This window comes from Mytilus galloprovincialis, chromosome 9, assembly GCF_965363235.1.
Source record: "Mytilus galloprovincialis chromosome 9, xbMytGall1.hap1.1, whole genome shotgun sequence".
NCBI lineage: Eukaryota > Metazoa > Mollusca > Bivalvia > Mytilida > Mytilidae > Mytilus > Mytilus galloprovincialis.
The window spans coordinates 70,931,315-70,951,463 of NC_134846.1; the positions used below are offsets into that span (position 1 = coordinate 70,931,315).

The 20,149-nt window shown below is 32.6% G+C and overlaps 1 protein-coding gene across 2 annotated transcripts; it reads right to left on the bottom strand.

Annotated features, from left to right (window-relative positions):
- Positions 1-2,091: 2,091 nt before the first annotated feature.
- On the bottom strand, positions 2,092-9,813 carry LOC143045809 (tubulin polymerization-promoting protein family member 3-like). 2 transcript variants are annotated; one of them, XM_076218585.1, is made up of 4 exons: positions 9,510-9,813; positions 6,120-6,324; positions 5,488-5,656; positions 2,092-2,408 (listed from the first exon to the last, which is right to left on the bottom strand). In XM_076218585.1, the coding sequence occupies exons 2-4, from the start codon at positions 6,317-6,319 to the stop codon at positions 2,235-2,237; spliced, it is 543 nt and encodes a 180-aa protein (XP_076074700.1). In that variant the 5' UTR covers positions 6,320-6,324; positions 9,510-9,813; the 3' UTR covers positions 2,092-2,234. The 2 variants fall into 2 exon arrangements, with proteins under 2 accessions (XP_076074700.1, XP_076074699.1); XM_076218584.1 differs by lacking the exon at positions 2,092-2,408 and adding an exon at positions 4,090-4,439.
- Between the last annotated feature and the right edge of the window lie 10,336 nt (positions 9,814-20,149).

Sequence of the window (20,149 nt, forward strand, 5' to 3'; positions counted from 1 at the left end):
AAAGTTTAATTTTGGACCCTTTGGGCCCCTTATTCTGTTGGGACCAAAACTCCCAAAATCAATACCAACCTTCCTTTTATGGTCATAAACCTTGTGTTTAAATTTCATAGATTTCTATTTACTTATACTAACGTTATGGTGCGAAAACCAAGAAAAATGCTTATTTGGGTCCCTTTTTGGCCCCTAATTCCTAAACTGTTGGGACCTAAACTCCCAAAATCAATACCAACCTTCCTTTTGTAGTCATTAACATTGTGTTTAAATTTCATTGATTTCTATTTACTTAAACTAAAGTTATTGTGCGAAAACCAAGAAAAATGCTTATTTGGGCCCTTTTTTGGCCCCTAATTCCTAAACTGTTGAAACCAAAACTCCCAAAATCAATCCCAACCGTTCTTTTGTGGTCATAAACCTTGTGTCAAAATTTCATAGATTTCTATTAACTTAAACTAAAGTTATAGTGCGAAAACCAAGAAAATGCTTATTTGGGCCCTTTTTGGCCCCTAATTCCTAAAATGTTGGGACCAAAACTCCCAAAATCAATACCAACCTTCCTTTTGTGGTCATAAACCTTGTGTTAAAATTTCATAGATTTCCATTCACTTTTACTAAAGTTAGAGTGCGAAAACTAAAAGTATTCGGACGACGACGACGACGACGACGACGCCAACGTGATAGCAATATACGACGAAAAATTTTTCAAATTTTGCGGTCGTATAAAAATGATAGAATCTGAAGCGAGACGATGTATGAAATATTCTTACTTTGTACGATATCAAGACAAAATACTCAACTCAAACACACCCTAACATAAAAAGGCGCATTCGATTTTCTCTTTTTGTTACCCATTTTTGGAATTTTTTCTTCAGTCGCATAATGGAAGGGCAGACACGAAAATTACTGAACTAATAGATTGATATGTTTTCCGTCCGTGGTAATTTTTTCATAAAAATCGGAGGTTATGCATTTTCTACATCCAACTTGAAAGATACTCATGTCGTCGACTTGATATCTAATTGTTCTGCTTAACTATGTACTAGATAAATTGAAAACTTATGCAAATGGTGTTTTTGAGAAGAAAACTGCAATTTTGTTTGTTTCTATTAACTTTTAAAAATTCGGTCACTATAGTAAACAATACAGTAAACATTTATCGCCTTCTCTAACAAAGAGCTTCGATTCTTTTGTTCTATTTCAACCTGGTTTCAAACTGTATACAATGTATGATAGTCCAGATCTTCTAGACTCTGAAATATATAAAACTTTATACAAACAGTTAACGACACATTATCGCAGGCGAGGCAAACATTAACGAGGTAAACTTTCACTTTGCAATAGCGTGCATCTTGTCACCGTTACGTCGTAATAAAGCCAGTAAGAAATATTTGACATCATTCAATTTCATAAAATGAAATTAAGGTTGATGACGATCTTAAAATAAAGATCTCTGATTTCGTTAAAGCTCTTAGTACGACGAATAAGCGAGTTACGATAGATATGAATTTCTTTTAAAAAAATCTATCTTGGAACGAATTTTGATGAATAATTTTTATATCCTACAAAATATAAAAACTTTCTGCATTCCATACGTTTATGTAACAGAATGAAAACTATATTGTTTTGGTTAGTCCGATTTCGCACCAAACTATTGTAGTTGAACTTTTAAATGATATTCCATAACCTAAATGGAACCATTTTTTTCCAAAGAGAATCCGATTAATATAAGCTTGAAGCCTCGTGTAGTTTCATTACTTTTTTACGTTTATTTGTACTTTTTCAAAGTTAAGAGCAAATCGAATTCTCCTTATCTCGAAACTCAATTATATATTATTATATATATTGTATTATTCATAGCAGAAAAGGAAATTTGTGGGATTCCACCATGGGACAGCAACCAAATGACACAAATAACTATAGACATCTACTGACCAGTGCAGTCACAACACCCCTTGACAAACATTGTTTAAGGCAAAACTATTGACCAGTCGTATTCGGTCTTTCGCTGTCTTGCGAATGTATAAAAAAAGATACAATGTTTAAAAGTACCATTCACTTACTTGTTTTCTATTAAATTACGAAATCAAAACCACATCGTATTAAACATTTATTTTGTCAATAATATTACCCGTTGTTTGGCAAAAATATGGTAATAGATAGTCATACGCTATGTACATATATTTATAATATCTGCTGCTTTGTATGAAAGTACAGTATTTGCATTGCATGTGTGGTCATTATTGTTTTGTGCCGTCTCCTTTGTATCCTGTGACGTAACCTTTATCCTCAAATCGATACTCTCTTCCATCAATACCCTTTCCTTTGCCAGATTCGTCGAACCTCTCCTTATGAGCCCCTGTGTATTTTGACGTATCTGTCAATCCACTGACGTTCCCCGTCTTTGAAATTTTCTGCAAAAAATCAATGTTAGTGTCATATATTTACTACTATTTGAACACCAACACGATTCTTAAGTGAATTTTGATTTAAAAAAGCATTCGCTGTCTCAAAAGTAAGCAGTTATTATTGCCTTTTCAACCAGTTAGTACATTTTATTTAGAGACAATCCTACTTCTGAAGAAACTAAGTAAGTAATTTCAACAAGGAATTACAAGTAATATTGATAAAATCGTTAAGACATGCAAGCTTTCTGGAGGGGCTTCTTGCAGCACAACTGTCTGTGTTGTAGGCTAGTATTCAAAATATTTAAAATAGTCATAACAAAATTGCAATTTACCTCCTCGTCATCCCACATATGTCTCATTCTATTCATTATAATGGAGAAAACAAAACAAAAACCAAAAGAGGAAGCCGTCGTTGTTTTAAAAAAAGCCAAATTAAAAGCTTTGTTAACATCAGCATAAATACAGAATGGAAAATACCTGGCGGAGTTAAGGTACCATGCTGGACTGCCATTCCGTTTTCCGTCTTGGCGAAGTGTCTGCTGCAAACTTATACCTCGTATCTTTGATACAAACTTATCATGCACATGGAATGTAGTTTATATACTATAACTAGTATAGACGACGACGTAATATGAAAAGCGAATTTAAAAAAGATTTGAAGCCTGAACCTTGTTCTTAAATGTTGCTTTGTGAAATGAATAAATAGACAAACGCAGGATTTAAAAAAAATATGTTTAGATATTAGGGAAGATGGGGTGAAAAGTGTTAACATGTAGATTGCGGTCCCCAAAAATATTGTTTTTGTAAATTGTTATTTGAAAATAATTTAAAGAAGAACAGGATTCCTATGAAATATATGAAAGACAACATTACATAAGGCGTTATTATGACGAAAGAGCACGGTGTGCCACAACCGCTTCAATTATCTCCAATGTACACGTGGAGCAGGCATCTACATTTGAAGTTTTCGTTGTTTTTTTTTTTTTACATATTTCGTACTGCTCAGCATTTATTTCTTATTGTAGTTATACAAATGTAATATTAGAGTTGAATTTGGTGGTTTCCTTGGACCAAAGTCCACGTGTGGTATTCGTGAATTGGTTCGTTTACATCCTCCATTGTGGAAAATAAGAATAGAAGCACATATTAAAATGCAGTTATTGTATGAGTAAAAGCAAGAAAATATTTAATGCGTGTTAATTAGTCAAGAAATTAAGAAATATAAAAACACAAAAAAAATATGTACAGAGAAGGGGGCATTCCCCTAGCACCTGTACAACCGACGGTCGATTGGCGTTTCATATTGGTTTTAATCTAATCTTAAACTGAGATTCAAGGTTATTCTGGTTATTTGACGAGTAGTAATGTTTGCTGTGAGTCAGTGCTGCACATCAACATGCAAAACCGTCCATACCATCGTGTCAAAATGTTAGAAATCAGTTGTGGACATGTTACTTCCTGCACTTTCTACGTGGTTTTCACCTTATTGCGAGACATGCATTTCATGAATGAAATCAATTTAAACCTCGAAAGCTGTGGGTTTGTTTCGATTATATTTCATTTAAACTCCATTTATTGTACATATTAAACGGATAAATCGCCAATTTAGCTATTCCAACGACTAAATAACTTCAGCAAACTAGAGTCTCGACATGAAAAATATCGACTGCGTATAAATGACAAAATGATATGTTTCGAATTTAATTAGAGATTCTATATACAATTTGAACAGACAAATGGACTAACAACTATAAATATTTGAATTGTTAAAAAATATTTGCATAAACCTGGGACTATTACACTAGTATAACAGTCCCAGCATAAACATTTGACAAAACACGCATATCAGCAAAGTTATTTCTCTTTGTCAAAAGTGCCGGCACCCTTATACTGGCCGACATAACCTGACTTTTCAAATCGATCTTCTCGTCCCGTAACACCCTTCCCTTTTCCTGAATCGTCAAATCGTTCTTTATGAGCCCCTGTATATTTGGAAGTATCTGTCATCCGATCAACACCTCCTGTAGCAGATGTTTTCTGAAATACAATGTAGCATGCATGTTCAAGGCGAAGTTATAGCACAAAATAGTTCTAAGCACCAGTTCAAGGCGAAGTCATAGCATAGAACAGTTCGAAGTAGCGATCCAAGGCGAATTTAGACCAAGTTATAGCACAAAACAGTTCGAAGCAGCTGTTCAAGGCGAAGTTATAGCACAAAAAAGTTCGATACAGTTCTTGAAAGGCAACGTTATAGAAAGTTCGATGCAATCACTTTCAGCCGTACATTACACGTATATATATAATCTTAATAACGTCTTGCAACAAGGCTTTGTTAATTAAGGCAGAAATAAAACCCTTTTTTAATAGAATTTAGATTGAAGAAAAAACAAGATTTTAGTTATTTTGGATGATTTGATAAAGTTTATTCCAAAATTAAAAAGTAGAAGTTTGTTGCTAAATAAAGGTATTCCATGCATCATCAATAACTATTAACTTTAAGAATATTAGTATAAGATTCCTACAGCTGCATGAAAGTAGAAAGAAATAATTTTAACACAGCATATTAAACATTCAAGTTTCTATGCATAAAAGGTTTGATTTCTTAAGAAGAAAGAATGTGCATCGATTTCACCAATTAATATGTGTATGTTAAAACATTTTGTATTCAGTTAGTGTTAGTAATATTAGCGATGTTAAGAGTCCACACAGAAAGTAAAGCACAGCACACATTCCTGGCTACAGTATGTACAGTAATAGTACATTGTATCATGGACAAGAACACGTTAATAAGTGAATACTAGTTGAAAGGGGTCCGGTTAACGTCTGTAATGATATCATATTATGTTATTTCATCCTGCAATTGGGTGTCTTACTATACAGATACAGCCCTACAGATATCGATATGCTGTATCTGTATACTATACAGATATCGCTTTAAAGCTCCGCCTACTGCCGGACTACATTTGTGTATTGTATATTTATGGTCTCTGCTAGAGATTTTAGTCTCAATATTTGTTTTTAAAGATATTTTGTACTATGCTCGTTGTGAACCCATTTATTAGAAAAAATCTTCTTCTATACATACCGTAGCATGCACTTCAGGATTTTTTTTATCAAGTATTCTCTTCACAAGTTTTTGTCGGACTTCAGCCACTGGTGTGTCTTTTTCTTCCTTGGGCTTACATTCCTTATAAACTTCAGCCATCTTATCGAGGACTTTATCGACTTTGGCTTTATCTGTTAGATCAAGCGTTCTGTCGAAAAGTAAAGAACAAAGAACAATCTTATAGTTTCGAATAGACTTCGAATAAGTCCGTTGTTCTAATAAAAAAATGCTATTCAGATTCATTAATATAATGTCTAATTACATTTACAGCCGATTGCACCGAGTGTGTTGCTAAAGGTAATATCTTTGGTTAGCTTGCTTGCTAAAGCTGAACCGTGAAGTCATTGTGAGGTTAGGGAAACTCCTTTAAGAGTAGATAAAATTAGTCTGACAGATAACCAATCAATCTGTCTGTAGGACTAGACTACTTCGAAATGAGGGTTCTTACCTAATAATGACTTCACGGTTCAGCTAGCAAGCAAGCTAACCAGAGATATTACATTTAGCTACACACTGGATGCAATCGGCTGTTACATCATTTTTGTATTTGGAATTTAAATTATTTAAGCTATTTGAAATTAGCCAATACAAATAAAGGGCAATATAATTACTTTGTTGTTTTATCTTGGACGTATGGAAACACACTGCTATCCATTCTCTGTCTTATAGTCGTGTCCTTCCCTAAACAGTCCTGAACCATTTTACCCCATGCTTTACTGGTCATTTTATTTGGGGGTTTGTCTTTTGAATTGAGAATATTGAAATTTCTAAATACTTCACAGACATCGTCAATCTCGCTACCAGATGCCATTTTGCCTGAAAAATAGAATACATAATTTTTCTTTGCTTTCTCCATATCAACAAATGTGACTTTAAGTTGATATGAAAATAAGATGTTGTATGATTGCCAATGAGACAACTCTCAACAAAAGATCATTCAATTAATGTTAATGGAAGATACATATGGATATGGGATAAATATCTAACAGAAAATGTGAGGTTTCAGATATCCTTATATATATTCATGTAAAATGATATGTCGAATTTTGATTCAAAATGTACTACTATTATAGCCGACCATACGGTATGAGTTTTTCTCACTGTTGACGGTTGGTTGTATATTTTTAAATTGCTTACATCAACTTCATTGGAACTTTGGTAGATAATTTAAAGTTATGACTATTCGTACATTTTATTTGTTATATCTGATAGCATCGTTTGCCAAGTATGTACCACACACTTTGTTAAGTTACTAACACACCAAAATTAATGCATATATGTTTCTATTATTCATTTGTTTTCAATGTTATCATAAGCAAACAAAATTAGAAGCTAATATATTACGATGCCAGTGTGCATAAACCCTGATAATCATTTATATCGACAGACATTGATATTATTTTACAATATCTATATATACACGAAAGACGATGATATGCGTATCGCACTATTTTTTAACTTTTTTCCCGTGTCCCTTAAATGGTTTTATACGCTTCTTTGTCTAAAAAAAACGTAAACTTAATAAGCTCTGCTGTCATATTTTCACGTCGCTGATAACTTTTTCGTGTGAATCGTTATATTTTAAAATATAGAAGAAGACTTGACTGTTGCAGATGTCATACATAAACTACGCTTTGTGTTTCAAACGGACAGACGTACGTATGGATCCGAGCAGTTATTTTACCTACAGTGGCCACCGGCAAGGAAGGTACGTAACCTTTATTATAATTTGACATAAAAAATCACAAACATGAAAAATTGGATCAATGCTGAAGTAAAACTGTTGGGAGTTATACAGATTACATAAACTACGTATCCTATTTGTGTTTCAGGCAGATGGACGGACGGACGTATGGAGTCGAGTTACGATAAGGCCTGTTTTTGGTCCCCCACCCCCCCCTATTTTTTCATTTTCTAAATTTTGTTTTGGAAAGCTACTTCTCACGTTAAAATATTCCCTTAGGTTTGAAGTTTGTTTGGATGAACTTCAAAACCATTAATTTCAGGGGTCATGATCCCGAAATCCTGGGCTTAAAAACACGAAATCCCGAGGTCCCGAATTTAAATAAATTTATAAATCCCGACATCCCGAAATTCGAAAAAAAGAATACCCGGATCCCGAAAGGATCAATCCCGAAATCCCGAGCTTAAAAACACCCGATCCCGGAGTCCCGATAAAGGCCCTATCCCCCCTCACACATGAGAAACCCTAGAAAACAAGTAATCTAATCCGTCCAAAGTAGTTGCCTTTCTTAAATCTGAGTGCGGTCCCTGTACAAAGTTGAACATTAATGGAACTGCTGGATTCAAAGAATACGCAAACAATTTATAACTGACATAGCTAGTATTCTATTATTTCATATACATCATGTAAAACCTTAACAAGAATGGGCTTACATTTATTAATTTGGTATTAATGTCATATCTTTACAAATCCTACATGTATTAAATCTTCTTGGGATGTTCATCAGTTAATGTTATGATATCAGAAGGTACAAATTGTTAACTTCAAGATAGCTTCAAGTGGCGCATACATGTGGGATTTCCACCAAACTAAATTTTGTAAGGGTTCCGCGGAACCCAGTGTCTCGTCTACTTTATGAATCTAATAAATGTTTTAAGAACTTGATCGGCAGACTGAAATTTAAACTGCATGCATGAAAGAAAAACTAAGTCCAACTTTAAGTAAAATACGGGAAAACAGGATTCTTTTTTCAAAATTTACTTCTGTATACTATCTTATGATCATAAACAAGCTTCTGTCCAAGTTTGGTAGAAATCCAGACCACAGAGTAAACATTCCGTCGTCGACGCCGCCGACGATGGAATGTAGGATTGCTATGCCTCGCTTTTTCGACAAAAGTCGAAGGCTCGACAAAAAGGAGGGGGTATAGTCTCTGTCTATGTAAAGGGATGATATCAGTAAACAACAAGAAGTTATCCATAATAGGGGCTGAACCAATCTAAAAAAGGAGGTGATTTTAGGCATGGCACATGATACATCAAATGGTTATTCATGACATCTACCGATACAAAAAATGGAGACCCAACCGATCAGATAAGATTCACGTGTACTACCAATAGTTTGTGTCATCTTACAGTAGCAGAATCAGAAATGTTCATAAGTGGGGTCCCACTGACTGTCTAGGAGGGGGACCACTGCAGTCATGCTTCAGTGATTCCCTATATAATCAACTATTTTCCCCAACAAAGGTGGGTTGGGGGTATCACCTGAAGATAAGATATTTTTTATTACTTACAAATCATTGTGCCAAAATTTTTAGCAAAACAATCAAATCAATTATCGAATAGTACACAATTATAACTAAAACTGGTAAAATTATTAAGAATTATAAGAGTGATTAAAGTACATTTAAACAAAGACATGTAACCAGACATATAAATATTGCCATTGTCTATATATAGGCCTAAACATAATAGTCTTTTAAAAGCCACTGGTATGGAGAGGAGAAAATACTTTTCCAACATGTTTGTGTAATAATAAAGGACATCTGTTTGTGTCTAAGGGTGACCTATTAGATGTTGATATAGATACTAAATTTGATGTTTACAGTCGATAATTATAGAGATGTCATGATAAATATTGTGTATTACAGAGGATACACCCAATACATATACACAGTTGTTATGAAAATGACGCACTCGACATTCATCCATTTTAGATATTGTTGTTTTCAGATAAATTATGAAAAATACGCGAGTGGTAAACACATAAATCCAGATGCCGATATTAAAACTTGATGTTACTTTAAGCTCATATTTTTAAAGTACAAATTGATCCTGCAATTGCATGTTATACTATATGTACATCAAAATTATCAGGACCAAATATCTGTTAACTGACAACTTGAACAATAATAAATAACATTTTGCAATAATTACATTACTAATTATATCTATCGGAAGTTGGCAGGAAATTCATATTAACAAACTACACAAACATCTAAAAAGCAATCAATATAATTAACATCATGTCTTACCGTATATTCTCTGTGTATTGGATAACTCCAGAGAGCTTATAAACAATTAACTTCTTGGTTTACTTTGACAAACACGTGACACTGTCTTCGGAAAAAAATACTGGTATCAATGTGTCTCTATCTCTCGTATATATATTATGATAATAGTAGAAGCGCATGAGTAAACTTGCCTTGGTCAATTTCTTAGTTTTAGAAAATGTATACAAACATTTACAGATATTTCCGTGAGAGGTTAAGATTTTAAAATTGACTAAAACTATTTTGCACTTGAAAACATTTATGAAACTTGGTTCATAAGCGGGAATTGATGAGCGGATTTGCCAGTCGTGTGTAATCTTATACAATAATATTTCTATAGCTACATGTCAACATTTTAAGTGCTCCCATTTCATTATCATATTTATCGTGGTTGATCAATACTCAAAACCGTACAAACACCCATTTTTTGCTAACATTTCCTATTTTTATTTAGTGTAAAAGATATTTCAAATAAGTGTCGGTAAAAATGTTTTAGTCAGTGGTTTCCCAGATTTTTTTTTTTATGATTTTGTCTTATAGATATTGGTCATGACAATCAACAACTATAACAATCAAAAGTCAGAAATAACTTCGCTTATTGATAATATGCGCGAATGGTCCTTATATTATACTATACCAAATGTGTTCAGAGGATACATCATGATATAGTTCAGGCTGGTATTATGCTTGAGAACATAAAAATTTGCTTAAACTGAATTAATATGGTGAACCACAATTTTGTATTTACATATGATTCATAGAAATTTCAGACTTGCTTTGCATGCATCCTTTCGTAACCTTTTTGTACTTGGGACAGGACCAATTACTTTTGCACTCCCCCTTTTTTTTCAAAATACGTTATTTTTTTAGGTTTTCCTTTAATTTTAATTGTTTTCGTGCTTATGATATCATACTGTAAAACACGAAAACAATTGATATTAATGGAAAACCAAAAAATAACGGATTTTGGATAAAAGGGAGAGGGTAAAAACTATTTGTCCTGTCCCCAAGTACCTGTGCAATTGAGTGGCTGATAATGACAATTTCAATTCCTAATACAGTTAACAAACAGTCAACGAAATAAAATCGCAATTTCTAATAGTTGGTAAGGGTTTGGTTCAGACTTAATTTTGACCCCCCCCCCCCCCCCCCCAAAAAAAAAAAACCCAAAAAACCCAAACAAACCACACAAAATAAAATCTAGTATGTATAAATGCGCCCCATTTGAGGTCAGATATTTTCATAACAGAACATAATTTTACATGGATATTGTAAAGCTCCTCTTTCGAAATGTGGTTTACAGGTTGGAGGAATGAGTCTGTGATCATAGGCATATATAAATGTTAGTTGCAAATCTTTACAATAAGCTGGGTTTTAAAAACTATAAAAAAGAGGATTTTATAAAATTATTTTTACTACACGCTGTTTATATTTAACGAAGAAAAAAAAACCTGAACAAGATATACAAACGTTGGTACATATAGACATAAATAGAAGCAATTGAGATTTTTTTTTTTACATGATTTGAACCAGATGCTCCGCAGGGCGCAGCTTTATACGACCGCAGATGTTGAACCCTGAACGGTTAGGGCAAGTATGGACACAACATTCAAGCTGGATTCAGCTCTAAATTTGGATTTTGATTAAATAGATGACACAGCATAGGTTTCTGACACAGAATGAAGGTGGTCTAATGAACTTAAAATTATTTTTTTTGCCTTTGAGCAATTCACTATGCTGTTGAATATTAATCCTCTCAAAAAAATGTTTGAAGAAATTTTCTTTTTCAATTATGAAATCTGAAATGAGAAAAATTGAACCCTCCCCCCCCCCCCCCTTCAATTTTGTTTTCACATCCCCCTTTCTCTTATTCCAAAACTGATCTCAATTCAAATTTCTAATGGCGTTTGCAACATTATAACTACTCATTTAAATACATCATAAAATATTAAAATGTAAAAAAAATGATTGTTATCACTGAATTGTAAAGATTGTTTTAATTTATCAGTTGGTACTGGTAGTAAAAGTGAATATACATTGTATATTGTATTATACTATAAAACAATGATTTAAGTTGATTCAACTACTATTCTGGACAAAGAAAGATAACTCCAATTAAAAATTTCTTGCTATTGTGCAATATTGTGAAATTAGATATTTCTTGCTATTGCACAATACTGTGCAATTGAAAATACTTGCTATTGCACAATACTGTGCAATTGAAGATTTCTTGCTATTGCGCAATACTGTGCAATTGAAAATTTCTTGCTATTGCACAATACTGTGCAATTGAAGATTTCTTGCTATTACTGAATACTGTTCAATTGAAAATTTCTTGCTATTGCACAATACTTAATATAATAATTTTGGATCCTGATTTGGACCAACTTCAAAACTGGGCCCATAATCAAAAATCTAAGTACATGTTTAGATTCAGCATATCAAAGAAGCCCACGAATTCAATTTTTGTTAAAATCAAACTTAGTTTAATTTTGGACCCTTTGGACCTTAATGTAGACCAATTTGAAAACGGGACCAAAAATTAAGAATCTACATACACAGTTAGATTTGGCATATCAAAGAACCCCAATTATTCAATTTATGATGAAATCAAACAAAGTTTAATTTTGGACCCCTATTTGGACCAACTTGAAAACTGGGCCAAAAATCAAAAATCTAAATACATTTTTAGATTCAGCATATCAAAGAACCCCAAGGATTCAATTTTTGTTAAAATCAAAACTAAGTTTAATTTTGTACTATTTGGACCTTAATGTAGACCAATTTGGAAACGGGACAAAAAATTAAGAATCTACATACACAGTTAGATTCGGCATATCAAAGAACCCCAATTATTCAAATTTTTGATGAAATCAAACAAAGTTTAATTTTGGACCCTTTGGGCCCCTTTTTCCTAAACTGTTGGGACCAAAACTCCCAAAATCAATCCCAACCCTCCTTTTATGGTCATACACCTTGTGTTTAAATTTCATAGATTTCTATTTACTTTTACTAAAGTTATGGTGCGAAAACCAAGAAAAATGCTTATTTGGGCCCCTTTTTGGCCCCTAATTCCTAAACTATTGGGACCTCAACTCCCAAAATCAATTCTAACCATCCTTTTGTGGTCATAAGCCTTGTGTTTAAATTTAATTGATTTCTATCTACTTGTACTTATGTAATTGTGTGAAAACCAATAATAATGCTTATTTGGGCCCCTAATTCCTAAACTGTTGGAACCAAAACTCCCAAAATCAATCCTAACCTTCCTTTTGTGGTCATAAACCTTGCGTCAAAATTTCATAGATTTCTATTTACTTAAACTAAAGTTATAGTGGGAAAACCAAGAAAATGCTTATCTGGGCCCTTTTTGGTCCCTAATTCCTAAACTGTTGGGACCAAAACTCCCAAAATCAACCCCAACCTTCCTTTTGTGGTCATAAACCTTGTGTTTAAATTTCATAGATTTCTATTTACGTATACTAATGAAAATTTGTCTGTACTTAAATATTTAGGGAGCTATATTATTACATGTCTAGATGTTAGACGAAATGTTAATTAATGTATGTAATAACAATGAGAATTGTAATGATTTTATGGTTCTGATCCTGCCTAGAACTAAATGTATTTGATTTTTATAGAATGAAGATAATAACACCTGTCTGAACTTTTTTTTTGATGTTTCATTTTATTATATAAAAATGTTTTTCTGTTACAAATCATGATGACTGTATTGTTCTATGTGTACATGTTATGCTACCCATCAAGGGCCCTTGATTGGAATAATAAAATATTCTTATTCTTATTCTTATACTAAAGTTATAGTGAAAACCAAATGTCTTCGGACGACGACGCCAACGTGATACCAATTTACGACCAAAATTTTTTCAATTTTTGCGGTCGTATAAAAAGGACAGAGATTTTTTACCCTCACCTATTTAATTTATCGTGGAAGTTATATATTAACTGGGAACAGTATATCTTTATCTTAATGATAGATTGTGTGTGTCATTTTTACAGAAAGTTATATATATGCCACTGGACAAAATGTATGAAATATGCAGTGACCACTTGAAAAATACATGGATGCCGTTAACTGATTATTGTCGTCTCTGATTGTTTTATACATCTGAAGAGTCCTCTACATCACGCATAAAATCATACAAAAATTCGAGCTTTATCTTTTACCACCTACGCAAACAAAATCGATAGATAACCTTTTCTAAAATCATCAATTACACTTAGTAAAAAGAATTTATTTCTTATCTATAAAAACTGCTGATTAAATGCATTTTATATTTGTAACATCTGTTTCCACGCTTGGCCTAAATAGCTTATTTATGATAGATAATTCAAGACATATCGATGTTATCATAAAGGCATATTTTCATAACATATCCTTGCAGCTTTTTCATCTGTACTATATTTATTATTAATCATATTCAACAGAATTAATGCACAAAAATAATCAGATTTTCCATGTTATAATAATATTTTTACAAAGTGGAAATGGAATGACTGGCTTGATAGACATGAGAACATCTCTCCAGAGACCAACACATTTTGTTTCATGTTGCTTAGTCTTTAGTATTCTAGGTTGTGTCTTCTGTACTATTGTTTGTTTGTCTTTTTATTTTTAGCCATGGTGTTTTCAGTTTATTTTCTATCTATGAGTTTGACTCTCCCTTTGGTATCGTTCGTCCCTCTTTTGTTTCGATATCCAGCTATATTGACTACTTGTGAGTCATTCATAGTACATATACTAGCTGGAACATGATAGATCTACTATAATCCAATAAAAATCGTTTATTAAATGAAAATGTAAAATTCAGTTCCAGTGCATATCTGCTGATTCATCAATATCTAAAATGTATTTATATCAATATATTACTGACTTTTATTTTCCCATCAGTTGAGTGTTTGTTCAATGGAGGAGTTATACATTTACTGACCCCAGTCCAATATCATACAGAATTGTTGGAGACACTATATATATATATATATATATATATATATATATATATATATATATATATATAATTTGCGAAAGCAAATTTACAGATCTAACATTGTTGGGTTGATGTTTAGACGAGTTGTATATATATATATATATATATATATATATATATATATATATATATATATATAAACGAGTCTAAATTGAAAACTACCTTCAAACCTATGATTGCGTTGGATAAAAACAGCAATTTTCATACGGGTGCATGTAAAACAAATTTAGAAGGGTCTAAAAACAGCACAAACAACATTTTCCAAAAGACCAAAAAGTGAAAAAATATATTTAAAAACAAAACGCATTTGACAAACAGGTCGAACAACTGATGTTCTTAAACCCTGCTGACTGCCATTGGCGATATATATAAATAAGCTTATTAGGGTTGTTGTCTCTTTCACACATTCACCATTTCCATTCTCAATTTTATTAACATGGTGACGAGGAGTGTGAAACTTTATTCAAAGTACAAATGTCCAATTATATTATGTCTTCTATAAATAAAACGGGGATATACATGTGGGTCAAATGAGACAGCAACCTGATGACACAAAAACAAGCTAGATGTCAACATATTATTATCAATAATAGACCGGCCTTTATACCAGTTTATACTGGGGCACATCCAGGAGTAAAATTCCACTGTGTAGTCATTCATGTTTTTCAACAATGTCCCTTTGGGTTGTTTGATTAGTACTAAATAGTTTTCATTTGAAAGTGAGAATCTCTTTATTTTGCCATGCTGCTGCACCCATCATTATTAGTAAACTGGGACTAACACATCAATATATTTTAGTAAATAATTAAAGTGATTATAAGGCAAGATTCACAATATACCTCTATTCTGTGGTCAGATGATCAGATATTATAAGCAGTATGTCATCTGTATGTGGTGTATGGGATGATCATAAGGTGTACAAGTGTTTATAACAGTGTTATCTATTCCTGCATTGTACTCTTTCATTTGGAAGAAAATAAACTTATGTAAAATCGACCCACAGTAATTTTCCTTGTGTATCATTTGCATGGTATAAGTGAACTACACAAGTGCATTTTTCATGGACCGGGGGTTCTAAATAACATGATGACAGAAAGTTTACACATGTGCATCTGACTATGACCTCATTTTGATATATCATTAATAATGCAGGTCTCTGATATATCTGTAGACTAGTAAGACCCTCTTAATGTAAAATTCAATCATAACCAGTAAAATAGAAACTTCAGAAGTGCACTCTTGTTTGTGTATGCGGTTTGTTTGTTTGTTTTTGTTGAGCTGTCTTTGTTTTAGATTTGTCTTGTTCGTGTATTGTCTTTATGATTTCAATATCTTTCTTATTTCCATTTCAACAAAAAAAGTAGCTTTAATGTCATATTTGGTACATTTTATTAACCATGAAAAGAGACCTAGAGGTAGTGCTACCACTATTGAGTAACAATTATCAATTTACAATGTTTTAATGTCAGGCTGAAGGAAGATAATTTACAGTTGACGATAACAAATTAGTTTTAACATGCCATCCTGAACCAACAGTTTTAGCATTACAGAGAATTTACCCTCAGGGTGTTACAAGTTTGCTATAACAGATCTTCATTTGGAGAATTTGGAGAAATACCCGCAAGGAGTTCACAGAGCCTCAGTTGCTAAGTGGTCTAAGTAGTTCTACTGTAATCACTAGCTAGTCAACACTCAAGTTGTGAGTTCGAGCCCTGCTCGTGTGGGTGCACTTGACCCCATTCTTTATTGAATAGAATTGTCAGTTTTCCTATGGAAGGTTGGTGTTTTTTTTCAGGGATTCTGTCTTCCTCCACCTACAAAAACTTACCACCATGAAATAGCCCATAAAACACCAGTAATCAATCCCAAGGAGTTCACCATAAGAAAAATAATATAATGGGGGAAAAGGAAAGAAATAAATATCACTTAAAGTTCTGTATATTTAATATTTCATTATAATATAATTCAACATGTACAAAGATTTACAACATACAACATATCTATATACTGCAATGATTTCTTCATTCTTCCTTTTATATACACATGTATAACAAATCATACTTTTAGATATTGCTTTTTTACTGAAATCCTAAAGTTTAATGACAAATGATATCAAAACTACAATTGATGTGTTGAGACGACATAAATGCCCAAAAACTGCTGCCAAATTGTTACTATACAAAATAGAGAAATGTTATTTTTGAAAAATTGAATTTAAATGATCATACCTTATTTTGAACCATCAATGGGGGAATAAATACAAATATAATTTGGCTTAAGGTGGTACCCAACACTTCAACTAAAATCAATTTATCTCTTTAATTTTCTTAAAATTTTGACAAGGTATTTACTTTGACCCTTTTTTAAAAATATAAAAAAATCAAAAATTTGAACCAACCGTTTTATCAGAAAAAAATACACTGGTTATATAGTAGTTTGACAAACACTTATTTTGATCATTGAGCAGCTTAATATTCCCTTAAAACAACGTAATTAAAACGTTTAGCTGATTTTACAGAGTTATCTCCCTGCAGTGTTAGGTACCACCTTAAAAAGAATAATTGATCATAAAAACTATATTTGAAAGTTCTTAGAGATAACTCACTAGTTGAGGATATTTCCATTTGAAATTTCATTGAAATCACATAACATACCCTTTTTTGTATTGAAGAAAATGGGAAAGCTATACGTAGTAAAGAATATCAATAAATAAGCCTCATTTTTTAAGAAAAACAATAATGTCCAGTCAACATGTTTTATGTCATATTCTCTGCATAAATTGCCTGGTTTTATACATCACCCTTTGCATATTTGAATGAAAAGTGATTGAATTTAATCATTAATAAATAGTAAAAAATTGTAAATATTATTTTTAATATTAATCAACTTCAATAGTTTCAGTAAAGAAGAATAAAACGGGAAACAGTTGTATGACAGATCATGGAAATGCTCACACCTTACAAGTCATAAGCTCGTGAATAATTAAATATGAAGTCAATCTGTTGAAACATATCTGAGAAAATGTCTTTATAAAAGAAATAACTCTGGCCTAGACTTGCAGTGCATATTATTTTCTTTTGATATACATATATATATTGATAAAATACAAAAAAAAAAAACAAATCAAATCAAAAGACCTAATGCAGAAGTTCTCAAGAAAGTGATAATGAAATGAATGAAGCCATTTGCTTATGCATATCCTTGGTTTAAAACCACTTCTTTATTTAATTTTTCAACATTCTTCTCTCAATGCTCATTCTTGAGCATCTGTTCAAAAGAATGATTGCTACCAATCTTGTCTTTGACCTCTTCACATAACAAAGTGGTATTTCTCATTTGAAGTGCTGATGCTATGTCTTTGTGGTCACACAATTCCAGAAGTGTTAACAGACTAAGTCAAAGGGAGACAAGTCATCTGATATTTTTGTGGATGTCAGTGATTTGGAAATATTTAAAACAATCTAATATAAACACACGGAATAGCCAGTTAAATTTTAATTATTCATTGTTTTCCTTCATTTATTTCATATCATAATTTATTCGAAAACGAGTGTGATCTTAAACATCTGGATTAACTGACAATCAAACTATAGTCCTAAGATCTATTCATTAATTCGTTTTCTTCACTGTCAAAAACAATTGAAAATATGTGATTATTATAATTTCTTGAACTATAAATTATTTCAATTTAATAAATCTATGTTTTAAAAAAATTGGCAAAATTTAGGCAAAAAACAAATTATCTATTAATTGAATTTGGCAAACAAACCTTTAAATAAATTACCAGAAACATTTATTATTGAAGTTCAAGAAGAAATAAGCATCTCTTTCATGATGTTAAATAACTATTTAAATGCTTTGCACCACATACCATAATCTTGTACATTAATAATAATCTTTCCATTCATTGCACCAATACTTAATATCATTCTTTGCATTGTTTTCTTTAGAAACATTGTCTAACATTTCCAGATTCTTTACCAAGAATTTTATAAAATCTAACAGAGTTACTGCCCTTGGTACACAAATCCTTATTTTTTTCCACCTCCCCATAACCATCCTTTAAAGCGAGAAATGCAATCGAGTTGAGATGACCAATGATAATATTTTTATCGCTATTTTACCTATGACGACGTTGTCAATTTCATGTCAATTTCGTTAGCAACGCCACGCCGTGCATGTTTAGTTTCTAGCGATAATTTTACATCTCAAGCCAGTAGCATGATATGAAAATTATCACAAAAAAAGATCAAAGGAAAAATGCACAAAACAGCGATAATATATAGTATTTAAATTAGTGCACTGGACATCGTTGGATAGCAAGTTTGTCATCATACAACTTTAATATCGTCTATCGACCTGGTGCTAACAACGCTGATGCAGATGCACTTTCCAGACTTCCAGAACTACTTGGTCGTACCAACACCTCCAACATTAGTACAGATTCTGTGAAAGCCATTTGTCAGTTACAGCATGCACAACCATATGTTCAGACGTTATCGATGACAACATCTAAAGCCACTGATGATCCATACTTACCATCACAACACCTATAGTCAACATCAAGATGGAACAGAAGCAAGATACTTACCTTAAAGATTGGATATATTGGGTTAATGAACATCGCAAGCCACGAAAAGAACAGTTAGAACGTTCACCATGGAACACTTGGTTTATTAACAACTACGATAAATTGAAAATGGTTGATGGCGTACTCTATCGTATTATCCACGACAATGGGGAACAACATAAACAACTTGTATTACCTGAAGTTTGCATTTCCAAAGTACTCACATCATTACATGATGAGATGGGACATCAAGGCAGAGACAAAACAGTATCATTGGTTAGAGATCGTTTTGTTTGGTTTGGAATGAATCGAGATGTTGACAACTGGATATCGAATTGCGACAGATGTATTCGACGAAAGCAACCTGCAAGTCACAGAGCACCACTCATTAGTATCGAGACAACACAACCTCTGGAGTTAGTATGTATGGACTATCTCTCACTTGAAAGATCTACAGGTGGATTTGAGAACATACTAGTAATAACGGACCACTTCACAAGATATGCCTTTGCAATACCAACAAGAAACCAGACAGCAAAAACAACTGCAGATGCATTCTTCAACAACTTTGTCGTCCACTATGGTTTACCAGAAAGAATACACTCCGATCAAGGTGCCAACTTTGGATCCAAAATCATCAAGGAATTATGCAACATCCTTGGTATGACTAAGTCAAGAACAACACCGTATCATCCAATGGGAAATGGCATTACTGAACGATTCAACAGGACATTACTTGGTATGCTTCGAACACCAGAGAACGTCCAGAAGAAAGATTGGAAGTCGCATGTTGCTGGTCAAATTATCACCGACCGTGCAAGGGCTGTATAGCCAGTCAAGGTCGTTAAAACTTCCATTTGTTGTATTACATATCACATTCCGATTTAGTGTATAGTCTGCAAATGAAGTCAACGACAATAGATATAACAGACAGAATGAAATTCGTAACCGTAAAAGCATCAATATACAAGGTATGATAGTCCAGATCTTCTAGACTTTGAAATACCCGGTATATAAAACTTTATACAAACAGTTAATGACAC

Bases quoted from the DNA above. Each gene is read 5' to 3' on its own strand.
- LOC143045809 (XM_076218584.1), bottom strand. From the start codon at position 6,319: ATGGCATCTGGTAGCGAGATTGACGATGTCTGTGAAGTATTTAGAAAT. The intron at 5,657-6,119 runs GTAATTATATTG...ACTTTTCGACAG, and splicing joins GTCCAAGATAAAACAACAAA to AACGCTTGATCTAACAGATA. The intron at 4,440-5,487 runs GTATGTATAGAA...ATTGTATTTCAG, and splicing joins ATCCTGAAGTGCATGCTACG to AAAACATCTGCTACAGGAGG.